Below are 12272 nucleotides of genomic sequence, written 5' to 3' on the forward strand. Positions count from 1 at the left end.
CGGCTATCTCCGGACTACTCCGATTGATTCATGGAATAAATCGTCTGCTGATCCCCATTCGGTACCCCTCGCAGATTATCATAATCGGACTCGGGAGAAATACGGGTTGAAAGTAGTCCGCCCTCGTGATACCATTCTAAGAATGTTACAACAACAAAAACAATAACAACGATGGCGTCCATAATTCCTGTAGAGTTTGTACTTGCTCTGGCTTCAGAGCATAGAAAATTCCCATTTTCATCTTTGCAAAATGTAAACAACTCGCAAAACCGGCCATGTTTGTTTTTACTATGTAATTTTGATTCGCGTAGGCCCTCGTAGGTAGACCGCAATACCGCTTCCGAAATGTGTATTCATACTATCTCCTTCGAGGTACTTATCCGATGTTTGACGGAAAGGGCCGAGAATGTGCGATTGGCTGATCCCAAGTGTTCTTATCAGTTTCTCGACCACGTGACCCCGCCGAGAGATAGCCCGATAAGGCGCGAAGTTTCCAATCTGTGTAATCTATAGGTCTTTGGACAATAGAACTTCATCAGCCAAGGGAATGCCACAGTCTTCGGGGAAGAAAACATGGCTACATCTGGAGAGAACTTAAAGATCTTAAAGATGACTGCAAAGTAAAAAAGTATGTATTGTTAATTGTAATTCTGTTGATCCATTATTACAGTCATTTATTAAAGAGGTTTGTGTATCCTAAATAGTTAGATATAAATGTACTTACAATGAGAACACAGGCAAGTTATAATTATTATTAAATCAAAGATGATTTGTGTTTGCTTAAAAAAAATGAAGCAGAGGAGTGTACTGAAGACATATATGACAACCATGTGGTGATCCTGGTCTGGTATAACAATGATAATGATATTCATAAATATCATAGTTTGATTTCTCTCAAACATGATCATTGAGAGTAGAACATAAATGTCATTTCAAATTCTCTATTTTTCTGCAAAGGATTTCATATGTATTTCTGTTTTCAGGCCCAGATGGTCCTATGATGACTCAACAATGGATGACAAGGAAAACACAAGAACACCTTTTTAAGACGAGGTCCACTTTTGAGAGCTTTGACTGGAAATCGTAGTGCTTCATTTGTGGCGAAAAGTGCAGCCGTCATAGAGACAATACATCAAGAGTTTTTAGCAGAAGTTGGTCCCTAGGGCCAAACAAAAAAATTGTGTGTTTCGGGAAACGGCTGAAAAAAAATATAGGAGGGTAGGTATTTTTTTCTGGTCTTTGCGATGGCTCACATGCTTTTGCAAGGGGAATATCCGTAAAAAAACATCGTACCGAAGTATGCACGTCCTAGAAATTGGACCATATTCCGTTTCTTGTTGAATTCTCAAATGCGCATAATTTAATTTGTAATCCGAAACACTTATCCCTATTTAATTTTTACTCGACATTCTTCAAACAAACTGTAAATGTACAGTGTGTTTTAATCTTTTCTCTCGAGAAAAGCGCGCGCAAATTATTCCCTACATGAACAACGTCACGTCAAACGCATGGAAAGCGTGCGTGCATTAAATTTCCGTTTAATGTTCCGTGGTAAATTTTAACAGAATGATATAGCGAATGATTTGGAATTTGACATTTCCTCAAAATTAATTGCAAATCAAACATACTGTATATTTATCGTTACGGACGTTTACATAAGTCACTATTGAAACAGTTATTGTACTGTATACTGGTGCAACAGAAAATCCAGACGAAACTGGATTAAGTGTTGGGTGTCAAAACGAATCCCGGAATAAATCCCCTTCGGAAGAAACACCCTTCCTTTAAAACAGCATAGCGGAAGAAACCCCCTTTCACATTTTGCATAAACGGAAGAAACACCCTTCCATAGCGGAACAAACCCCCTTCCAGTTTTCAGACAGGCGGAATAAACCCCCTTCATAACTGTTATTCAAACTGTTCGAAAAACATTGACACGTAATTCGATTCACAATTTTCCTGTTTGAAGCAATAATAAACATTTTGTATATTACATGCTCACATTAGTATCACTACATTATATATATATATATATATATATATATATATATATATATATATATATATATATATATATATATAATAAAAGTTAAAACACGTGTCTGGGATTTTAAATATATATTGATTTAGCCAACGCGTTTCGCATAGCTCATCAGGGCATAATACAATATATTACAACGTCAAAAATCTATATATATATATATATATTAGAGACAAAATATTAACTAGGCAGTGACAATCTTGTGTCAAGCTCGTATGTACCAATAGGGGTCGTCGTATACCGGGTTTCATGTTTTAGTTGTATACGTATACCAGGCCTTTTTTATGTACAGAAAAGCATTTAGAAAAACAAAATTATGAAAAAAATAGAGGTTGATGTATAACAACAAAAACACAAATAACACTATAAAAAGTCTTATAAGCAGTACGTTGACCATATCTTGTGTCATTTTCATAGATCTATATGTGGGCTTTTAATTGCAAATTATATATATAAAAAAAAAGATTGACATAATTATACACCGAAGTTTGACAGCGAGTTATGTAGGAGTCACGCTGTTGGGCGGTCGGTCGATTGGTTGGTCGGTTGATTGGTTGTTTGTTTGTCCGAATCAAATGTTTAAAGTTTGTTGAGCGACTCCATTTGTCAAGCTATTGAATTTTAACTTGGAATATGTAATCCCCTTTAAAGTGAAGATGTGCAAGACACTTTTTCATGAGCAGTGATCCAAGCGTTCTTGAGTTATTTAGCCTTTATAGTAAACCACACGTTCTTGAGTTATTTAGCCTTGATAGTAAACCTATTTTGGCAAACGTATACAATTTTCTCCGTTTGTGAAGTGATCTTTGTCCATATTTCTCAAGCGATAGAATTGAAACTTGAAATATGGCAATAACATGAAGTGTATGATGTTCAATACACAATTTTGTTTGCTGTTTCAAAGTGGTGAGAGGGTATGTTAAGTCATGTTTGTGACAAAGCTGTAGTTTATGTACGTAAAATGCATCACGTATAACGATCATGAAGTTTAAACTTAATTAGTATTAACCCAATTCCAAATAATGGAACAATTGTTAAGAGTTTAATGGGCAGATATATTGACTTTAATTTAACATAAATGAAATAATGCATATTGCCACTTTTAACCTGAACGTGTTTTTAAATAAACCTTGTAAAATTCTACTTGCAAATTATCTGATAACCTGTGTTTTTATTATATTATGCTTGCAAAAACTGTGCATATTTGTTTTAAATGAGACACTCCATACATATATATCAGCGCATGTAATTTAATCATGAATAAGGCACAATTCTAATATTGGGAGATTAATCTCCAAGTATAAACCAGCTTGACATTGATGTCAATAGATGCTACAAAGTGGTTCATTTCTGCAAGATTCTACACATCCATGTTTTCAACAAGATATTGTTCCAAAACAGTCGATACTTACAGATAATTCTTACTCACTTTTAGATCAAAAACGTCGGTGGATACCGTAATCATTACAAGTAAACAAAGATGAGAAGCTATTTATCATACGTGATATGGAGAGCCCTCAGTTAATCTGCACTAATCGGAGCAAATTATCAGCTACATTTGTTCGAGTGGACAGAAACCAACGCGTTTATCTTGTAATCTAAAAGTGCTCAGTTTAAAAATTATTATAGGGCGGTTAACAGCATTGCTTGTAAAACTTGGTTGACAAATTAAATTGTTGCAAAATTTTGCCCAGATCTTCGACTTCAATCTGAAAAAGCCATATATACATGAACATAATAATCTGCAGTTCTGTCGTGTGTGTTTATTTCCCCATAGTAATACTGTATTCGAATAGTAAAGATTAATGCGATTGAACTCGTTTATATTCGAGGGTGAAGAAAGCTTATATAAGTTTATAGCCCTCTACTGCTTGATAACCCAAGCTAAAATAAGTCGTAGCTTGCTGAATCCAGCCGAATGGATTAAAGGTAGATCCAAAAGTGTGCTTCTGCTCGTTGGCGCTGATCGGCAAATGTTGCTGTAATTTTACCCGACTTATATTTTAAGTTGTGCCCAAATACACCCTTGCTTGAAATTAATTCCTGAGTCAGACACAAAAATGTGATAAAAGTCATAAAACTTATCCTCGGCGGTAAAACAATTTGGCCGCCTGTGAGAAATTTGTTTGAAAAGTTCTCCAAAAACAAGGATATAATCATTAAGTGTGGGAAATCTTAACTCTGCACAAATGTAGAGACAATTATCCCCATCAAGTGATTTCTATTGATAGCATGTTCTGATTTCTTCGCCAAGCTGTTTGTTTTCACGGCTGATGTGTGCACAATGATTTTATCTTATCTAAGTACACATTGCTCACGAAGACCTTTTGTGACAATGTTGTGTGCGTCGTCTGTTCGTTATCATGTACCATATTAACACTTCAGAACACACATGGATTGCTCAATTTCACGAAACTTTTTCAGCACATTTGTCGCAATGATATTTCGGACAACGTCACTAGGTCAGATTTAAAAAAGGGGCTTGTGAAAACTCTAGAAGAAACATGTGTTACACAATCTTCATGAAGCGTACCAGAACATGTGTTTTTATGATATATCAGCAGAGTGTTTGGAAACGATTTTTGTTCGTTAAAAACATGGCTGACTGCGGGAGGGGGGTAGCAGCTGTTATAACATGGGTATAGTCAAACCTTGTGACACTCTAGAAGTCTGATGTTTTGCACAATCATTATGAGACTTGCATAGAACCTTTTTTCAAATGATATATCAGCATAGTTTGAAAATGGCCCTTGTCCTTTTAAAAACATGGCCGCCGTTGGGTAGGGCAGTTTTCTTATGTGGCTATAGTGAAACAAGGAGGTGAGGCAGTTGTTCGAGGCTATAGTGATATATTGTCGACGCGCTAGAAGACAATCATCATTAATTTCAATCAGAACATTTTTTAATGATATCTCGGCTGAGTTTGTAAATGATTCCGGTCTGGTTTTTCTTCTTTTGGCCAAATTATGGCCAGAGGTATCCTTTATTCATCAGTACGAAAAGCCTGACCTAGTTTGTTTGTCTAGTTTGACTATTAATGATGCTGTCAGAAAGTCAAAGGAGTTGGAACAGGTCATTGAAGATGACAATTTTTGATCATACGATGAACTACCAGAGTCAGAGGACGACACAGATGAAGCTGTAGTTCATAAGGCGATGGGTATTTTGAGAAGACGAATTATAGAGAATAATCCTAAATTTGATAACTTCTTTTACGCTTCAGAAGAAATCAAATTGTCAGATCAATAGCAGTTTGTGGAGCCTCTTCTTTAGTGTTGGTTACATGACAAAAAAATGCTACAAGGAAGCTTCTGAGAGGACCATTACAATATGTCTAGCTGTTGCTTGTGACCTAACTACACTTGTCACGTAAAACCCATCCCCTAAACACCTGGGCTTAGGGGTACACCTCAACAACGAGTTTGGCAGCCGCCATCTGATTGAAGATAGGTACTCTCTTGTTTATTCCATCTCATATCCAGATCTTCGGTTATTCTTGACATCAGCAGATCAACAGAACATTGCATCACACAAAATAACAGACTCTGGTGGTATTGTACCAGACAATATACTACCTAGAGACCAAAGGGGGAAGCTTGTAGTTGCAGTTGCTGATAACTGGAATCTGAATGAGCGAACAATTGATGGTAAAAGGACGACTAATGCGATGACAAGCATGTTGGTCAGCAGTGCGCCAGCCGAGTCAACGAGGATCCCACGACTTCCAAAAGCAACAAGTAGGACGTTTGACAGTCAGTCACTTCCTGGTTTACAGGAGTTGTTTTTCAGTGTTTGTGTTTATGTTGGTTTGTATTGTGCTGTATTGTGCTGTTTTGTACTGTTTGGGCAATCGGTCACTTGCCTTAAATAAAGGACCAACTAATTGTTTTTAATGAAAATTCAATACTGCTCCAGCAGCTGGAGTTTCACTTCTTTATATTGTAACTGGAAAACATAATTTGTTATTTGCATCATTTGTTTTAGTAAATACAATGTTAAACCTCATAATTTACAACATTTGTAAATAACGTTTATGAGTCTGTATCAAGCACTAATACCTGGTTAGATTTGATTGTTGAATAAATATGATACATGGAACACTGCATAGCTGTTCTTTACATTTGCCTTGATAAGTCTTAAAGTATTTATTAAAGATTAAAAGCAAACTTATTAAACTTGATCGTTATAATGCCAAATGACTTGCCACGAACCAGGAAAATGGCCACATAGCGTATGTAGTCTTGGTTACCATGGTTACCAACACAATTTTAGGCATTTACTTTTGTTTAAAATGAAGCTTGTCAACGTGGCTATATAATAAAGAGGTTAGTTATCACAGCAAATGTAAAGCATTTGAATTAAAAAAGAAAATGATATGTCAATACTCAAATTTTCGTATATTTTTCCATTTTGACCATGAAATGACCTTGACCTTGACCTTTGGTGACCTTGATGATCTGTTTGGTAGAAGCCCTATATCAATGGATTACTTCTATCAGATATTAAAGTCAGTACATATAGGTGTTCAATAGACGTACCGGTATTCTATTTTCACCTTTATTAGTAATTGAATTATAAAACGGCGGCCATCTTGGACGCCATCTTGGATTTCTAAGCCCTCCAGCACTTTCCAGAAAAACGACATCTTGTTCTGAAATCTACAGACCCTGACGAACATTTTTGTATAATAAACCCTCTGTTTATGAGTTGTGGCCAGTTAGATGTTATAGGTCACATAACCCCAAACCGGAACTCCTGTTTACAGGGTTACATGCAGTCAATTGGATATATAGCACACATTGTTCAGTGAATGCTGCCTAGGATTTGTAAAATAGAATGCAAATGGTTGTTTTTGGTATTAATTTGAAGGTATATTTGTAAGCAATAAGAAAAAAAGCCATTTTTGTGCTCTACTTTTTCTGTTGATGGTTCCCGGCTTTGAAAGTAGGTCATACAATTTGAGTATAATGGTCGCCTCCACATGTGTCAAAACTGGTGTGCCTATTCTAAGGTAAATATTTTGAGTTACAACACATAGAATTTGATGGCATGCATTTTTTTCAAAAGATTATGCATTTATCTTTCCAATGATGTATGATGATATAGTGTTGAAACGCTTGGTCATGGTAACAATTGATATCGAACATCAACTATTTTATATGTAACATAGAAGGAAATTAATTGCGCATGCGTAACCTTATAAAGCTTAACAAATTTGCAGCAATAGAAGGAGGAGGCTAAAGTATAACAAGTCACATACATGCATATCACGTTATAACATAAGTTTGAAAGAACTTGGTAAAAAATAAATTAAAATTAATAAAACAAAATATAGAACTAAACTTAAAACTTGTGGGGTATCTGCTGATCTTGACCATGAAGGCCTAAAAGGTGGTTAAATAAGATGCTTAGGATTGAAATAACCACTAAGTGTGGTCAATAAAGAGATTTTAAAACATTCATCCCCCCAAAACGGATTTGGAGAAGACTGATCAGCAGCTACCTCACAGGAAACTCAAATATATGGTACTACAACAAAGGATTGAGCAGAAACATTCTCTACATACATAGTGCCAGACATGCATAATAGTCCCGCAGGAGAAAACTAAGTAGAGGGAAACTAGACTCATAGATACAAGCAAGCAAAAAGTAGCAAAACTAAAGGCACAACATATTGAAACAAGCACGCAAAATAGTAGCAGGCTAAAGGCAAAACATATAGATACAAACAAGCAAATGATAGCAAACTAAAAGCAAAACATATAGATACTGCTAGCAAATAATAGTAGAAAACTAAGGCAAAACTCAAGGGAATTATGATGATTATAAAGACCTCCTGACCATGGTGTCCCTGTCCAACGCTACATTCTAGTGCCGTTAAAGCTATGGGACTGAATTTCACACACATGTCTAACTTAATTTTACGTTTAAGTCTCAAAAGAATATTAAATATGATGGGGCTATCAATATGGGTAATACAAACATTAATTACTAATATACTGCGCGGACAAAAATAGTACTGCATTTAACGAGGATTTTAATAGACCATTATATGCTATGTAAAGTGCGCAAAATAATGTTTAAGTACTAACCCGCCGTAATTTCCACCGCCGTTACCACCTTGATTATCAAAATCGGCCATGTTAGTTCAACTTGGCCAGATGTGGTAAATTGGAGGTTAGGTTGGTGATTACGCTGATATAACAGTTGTCTGGAGTTCCTTCCCCTTTCACTACGTAACAGTAAAAGAAGCAGGGTACCAGAATAATATAACAGTTAAACGTCTAACAGTTGCTGATCTACAAAACCAGTCTGACATGCGCAGTGTCTTGCACACGGCGAACACAACATTTGCAGACAAACACGATGTCTTCTCTACAAAAGTTGCCTGGACAAGACTTGCTTAGTTGTTTTACAAAATTAAGCGAAGGAAACGAAACTGAAAGAATTCAAGCAACTAAATTAATCCTTAAGCGTCTATCGCAAAATTCCTCTTCAGAGCAACAGGCAAATGCATGTCATTGTTTATATTGTTGGGTGTTGAGTATGATTCGGACAGATACTATTTTTCGGACGTTAAGGCTCACTCTTGACCAAGACTTGCTTGAGCCAACCTGGTGATCGAACGATATATTATCATAATGTGACCTTCGGTTGTCAACAAAATTTATCATAACATATACATGTCTAAGTACAAAATATTTATAACTGTAAACACGAAAGCACCATTTCCATATTTATAGTCTAGTTCTTTTTGAATGCTCTTAGCTTTTGTAAGTACATACGTACAGCTCGGAGGGTCAATAGCTGGGAGTTGGATTATTGCAACTAAGTTATTATCCACATCACTACAGGCATATCACATGGTGAAGATTAAAACAAATTTGTGAATGGCATGTCCATTGAGTGATAATTTCATTCACCACAGGGTTGTCATTATTAACCGATTGCCTATCCAATTCATAGGTTAAAATCGCCAGAAAATCGGTTGTTTTTCCGGAATCTTTAAAATTGCGATCAGAAGTTTTGATCATGCAAACCGACAATAATTGACGAGGAATAACCTTAGTATAGTAGAGCGACGCCCGGTCATTCAGTCAGTCCATTAACTCCGCCTAAGAGCTACTGTTTTCAATAAATTTCTCAGTGAGTGGCCAATATTGATTTTTTCAGTTGTCAATGAAATTCTTCTTGGTAAGCACGTCAACCAATCAGCGCTCAGGCAGCCAAATACACGCCGAATCCACATGAAATTGTATCAAATAGCTGTACATTTCACAGATTATTACTGACCGTATCTCAACGAATGTTGCACTGTAGAGTGTAATTAACTAGTTTTTTTAGTTAGAAAAAAATGTTTCCGCATATTAAAAAATGCTCTTCGATTTTCTACCAGAATAAAAGGTATTAACGACCTCTGCGCTTCGAAGTTGTTATTCAGCATCTTAATATTAAAGTCCACGCTTTCTCCGAGGAAGAATAACGTGATGTTATACATGAAGTCTAACTTTGGCATGATTTTCATCTGTACATGAAAAACACGAAAAATGTGTCTGTTGCTAGAATTTTTTTTATTTTCCATGAATAATGAAATCTGAAAATGATTTCAGATAACGCATTAATTATACGCATTTGAAAATACTTTAATTAAATAATGCATTTTGTTATACAAATGGTCATAACACATAATGTAATAAGTAGGTAAATAATGAGTTTTGAGATTGCCAAACTATGCATACATATAGGTCTACATGCATGAATGACTGACAAGTTATATCACGATCCGGAATGAAAAGTACTCGGTAAAATTTAAAGAAAGGCGCGTTTTCATTCTCAGAAATTCACTTTCACTTTCGCAAACTTTTCTGAAAGGAGGTACCGTACATGTAACAGTTTAGATTCAGTGGTCGACTTGTCGTAATTACTAAATATAAACGGTTCTCAATGCTCTCAAATCGCGTCACATGATTCAAGCATGTTCAATGGGAATTCCCCAACCCCACAATTCAATTTGTATATGCACTTGCGATAAATGGCGGTCGACATTCATCGTAAAAATTTGACGTAATTTGGTTTTGAAAAAAAGAAATCGTAATAATACTGGATTATCGGGTAATGGATAGAATTGGAACATGCAAAGATCTATCAATATAATATGTTTTTACATTGTACAGTATACTAAAAATGTGAAAATCTTAAAATGTTCTATTCTTTTTAGACCTCATTTTAACTTTTTATGCTCTGAGAATACCAGTATTTTGTCCCTAAAATGTCTAGAATTCCTTTTCGGTCAGGGGGCTTCGCCCTCCTGACCACCTTATCAGGGCCTTGCCCTGGACCTACAAGGGGGCCTAGGCGGCCCCCTTGACCGCCGGCTGAATCGGTTACTTTTCCAAAATAATCCTTTGTTTACAATCATAATGACAACCCTGCACCACATACATAAATTATTTATCTTGCTATTTACATGACACAACATCATACCATTTTAAATGTTACTTCTCTTCATTTTAAAACTTGTAACAGCAGTATTAGCTTGTTTCCTTACTGAGTCTTTTTATATGCCCGTTTTAAAAAAACGGGACGTATTATAGTATAACCTTGGCGGCGGGCGGCTTCCACAGCAGTTTCTGCTCTCTAATTCTAATAGTTTTTATCCGATCTTCACCAAACTTGGTCAGAAGTTGTATCTGGACAATATCTAGGTCATGTTCGAATATGGGTCATGCCGGGTCAAAAACTAGGTCACAGGGTCACTTAGTGCATTTCAAGCATTTAGCATGGTGTCCGCTCTGTAGTAGAAGTAGTTTTCATCCCATAATCACCATAATTGGTCTGAAGTTTTATCTAGACAATATCTAGGTTAAGTTCGAATATGGGTCATGCCGGGTCAAAAACTAGGTTACAGGGTCAATTTCAAGCATTTAGCATGGTGTCTGCTCTCTAATTGAAGTAGTTTTCATCCAATCTTCATCAAATTTGGTCAGAAGTTGTGTCTAGACAATATCTAGGTCAAGTTTAAATATGGGTCATGCCGGGTCAAAAACTAGACCACGAGGTCACTTAGTGCATTTCAAGCATTTAGTATGGTGTCCGCTCTGTGATTGAAGTAGTTTTCATCTGATCTTCACCAAATTTGGTCAGAAGTTGTGTCTAGATGATATGTAGGTCAAGTTCAAATATGAGTCATGGTAAAGTTATCAATTTGTCCGAAACCCTCAAACGGGCGTATCTTGTGACAGTTCTGTTTAACTCTTTGGCACTCTTGTTTAAGACATTGCAATAAACAGTAAATGTCTGCATTATGCAACTTAATGCAAATGTCACAGTACATGCATTTTGCTTCATTGTCAAAGCCAATCGTATTGTGTTGACTTTTCATAACCAATGAAATGCTGTAGTGTTTTGAGATTTTAACTTTTTGTTTGTTTTGTCATTTTGGTCCAGTCACCAATTAAAGCATAAAGGAGCCATTTTAGCAACCAACATGTGGGTCACTGCCTTTTTCATAGTAAACGAGATGTATTTTTTATACCTATGTCTTGCAAATTTAAACTGAATTACTATTATGCGCTTTTCAAATATTCATTTGATTAAATTACGCCCCTTTCCAGGGCTTTTTTCCTTCTTTGAGACTGGCCGTGGCCGGACATTTTGACACGGACAATTCACAAATGTAAAACGGCAGCGATTTTTTTTTACAAAAAAATAGACATTTTGTGCTCAAAACTGTCAACAACGGACATTTTACAATTAAAATAAGTTTCGTTACACCGTTTTTCATTTCGATTTTGCAATTTTTGTTTACTAATCGTTTAAATGGCGTTGTTTCAATCGATTACAAACGTGAATCGATTAAAATGTTAAAACTGGTGCATATTTGTTAACGCGCGGCCGATCAACCTCACCATTATCCAAACAAAATGGCATCGCGCAACTCGCGGTACTATGAAAAACAGATAAAAAAACACACCAAATAATCCAGATTTATTGAAATTCGGGATAACCATAAAAAAGCCAAATACTTCAACTGAAGGGTAAGTGTTTTACAATGCACTATTAAAACAGACATGGATTAAACTATGAGGAAAGTAATTTGATTTTTTTGTATGCATATGATTTATGTATTGATAACTCGGAGTGCGAGACTTGTTATTCTATATCTTATCTGTTTGCAATTATTGTAAATATTGGTTCAAATAAAGATCCATTCACATGAACATGTTCAACA

The 12272-nt window shown here is 35.9% G+C and overlaps 2 protein-coding genes across 32 annotated transcripts in view; one reads left to right on the forward strand and one right to left on the reverse strand.

Annotated features, from left to right (window-relative positions):
- LOC127865197 (eukaryotic translation initiation factor 4H-like) overlaps positions 1-8293 on the reverse strand; it is a 394459-nt gene extending 386166 nt beyond the window's left edge. For 7 of the 8 annotated variants that reach the window (XR_008042517.1, XR_008042518.1, XM_052405186.1 and 4 more), the window contains exon 1: positions 8134-8293. Coding sequence is in view for 6 of the 8 variants with exons in the window: in XM_052405186.1 (XP_052261146.1) it covers positions 8134-8183 (50 nt within the window). In the remaining 2 variants the exon portion in view is untranslated. The remainder of the gene's footprint in view (positions 1-8133) is intronic. The other variant, XM_052405190.1, reaches the window with a different exon arrangement.
- Positions 1-12272, forward strand: part of LOC127865166 (myb-binding protein 1A-like) — a 277075-nt gene that overhangs the window by 148615 nt on the left and 116188 nt on the right. The window contains exons 1-2 of one of the 24 annotated variants that reach the window (XM_052405108.1): positions 510-628; positions 984-1218. The exons of 21 other annotated variants lie outside the window; for them this stretch is intronic. Coding sequence is in view for 2 of the 3 variants with exons in the window: in XM_052405100.1 (XP_052261060.1) it covers positions 8408-8554 (147 nt within the window). In the remaining variant the exon portion in view is untranslated. Of the gene's footprint in view, positions 1-509; positions 629-983; positions 1219-8314; positions 8555-12272 lie in introns of those variants that run through there. 2 more of the 24 variants (XM_052405100.1, XM_052405104.1) reach the window with 2 other exon arrangements.

This window comes from Dreissena polymorpha, chromosome 1, assembly GCF_020536995.1.
Source record: "Dreissena polymorpha isolate Duluth1 chromosome 1, UMN_Dpol_1.0, whole genome shotgun sequence".
Lineage (NCBI taxonomy): Eukaryota > Metazoa > Mollusca > Bivalvia > Myida > Dreissenidae > Dreissena > Dreissena polymorpha.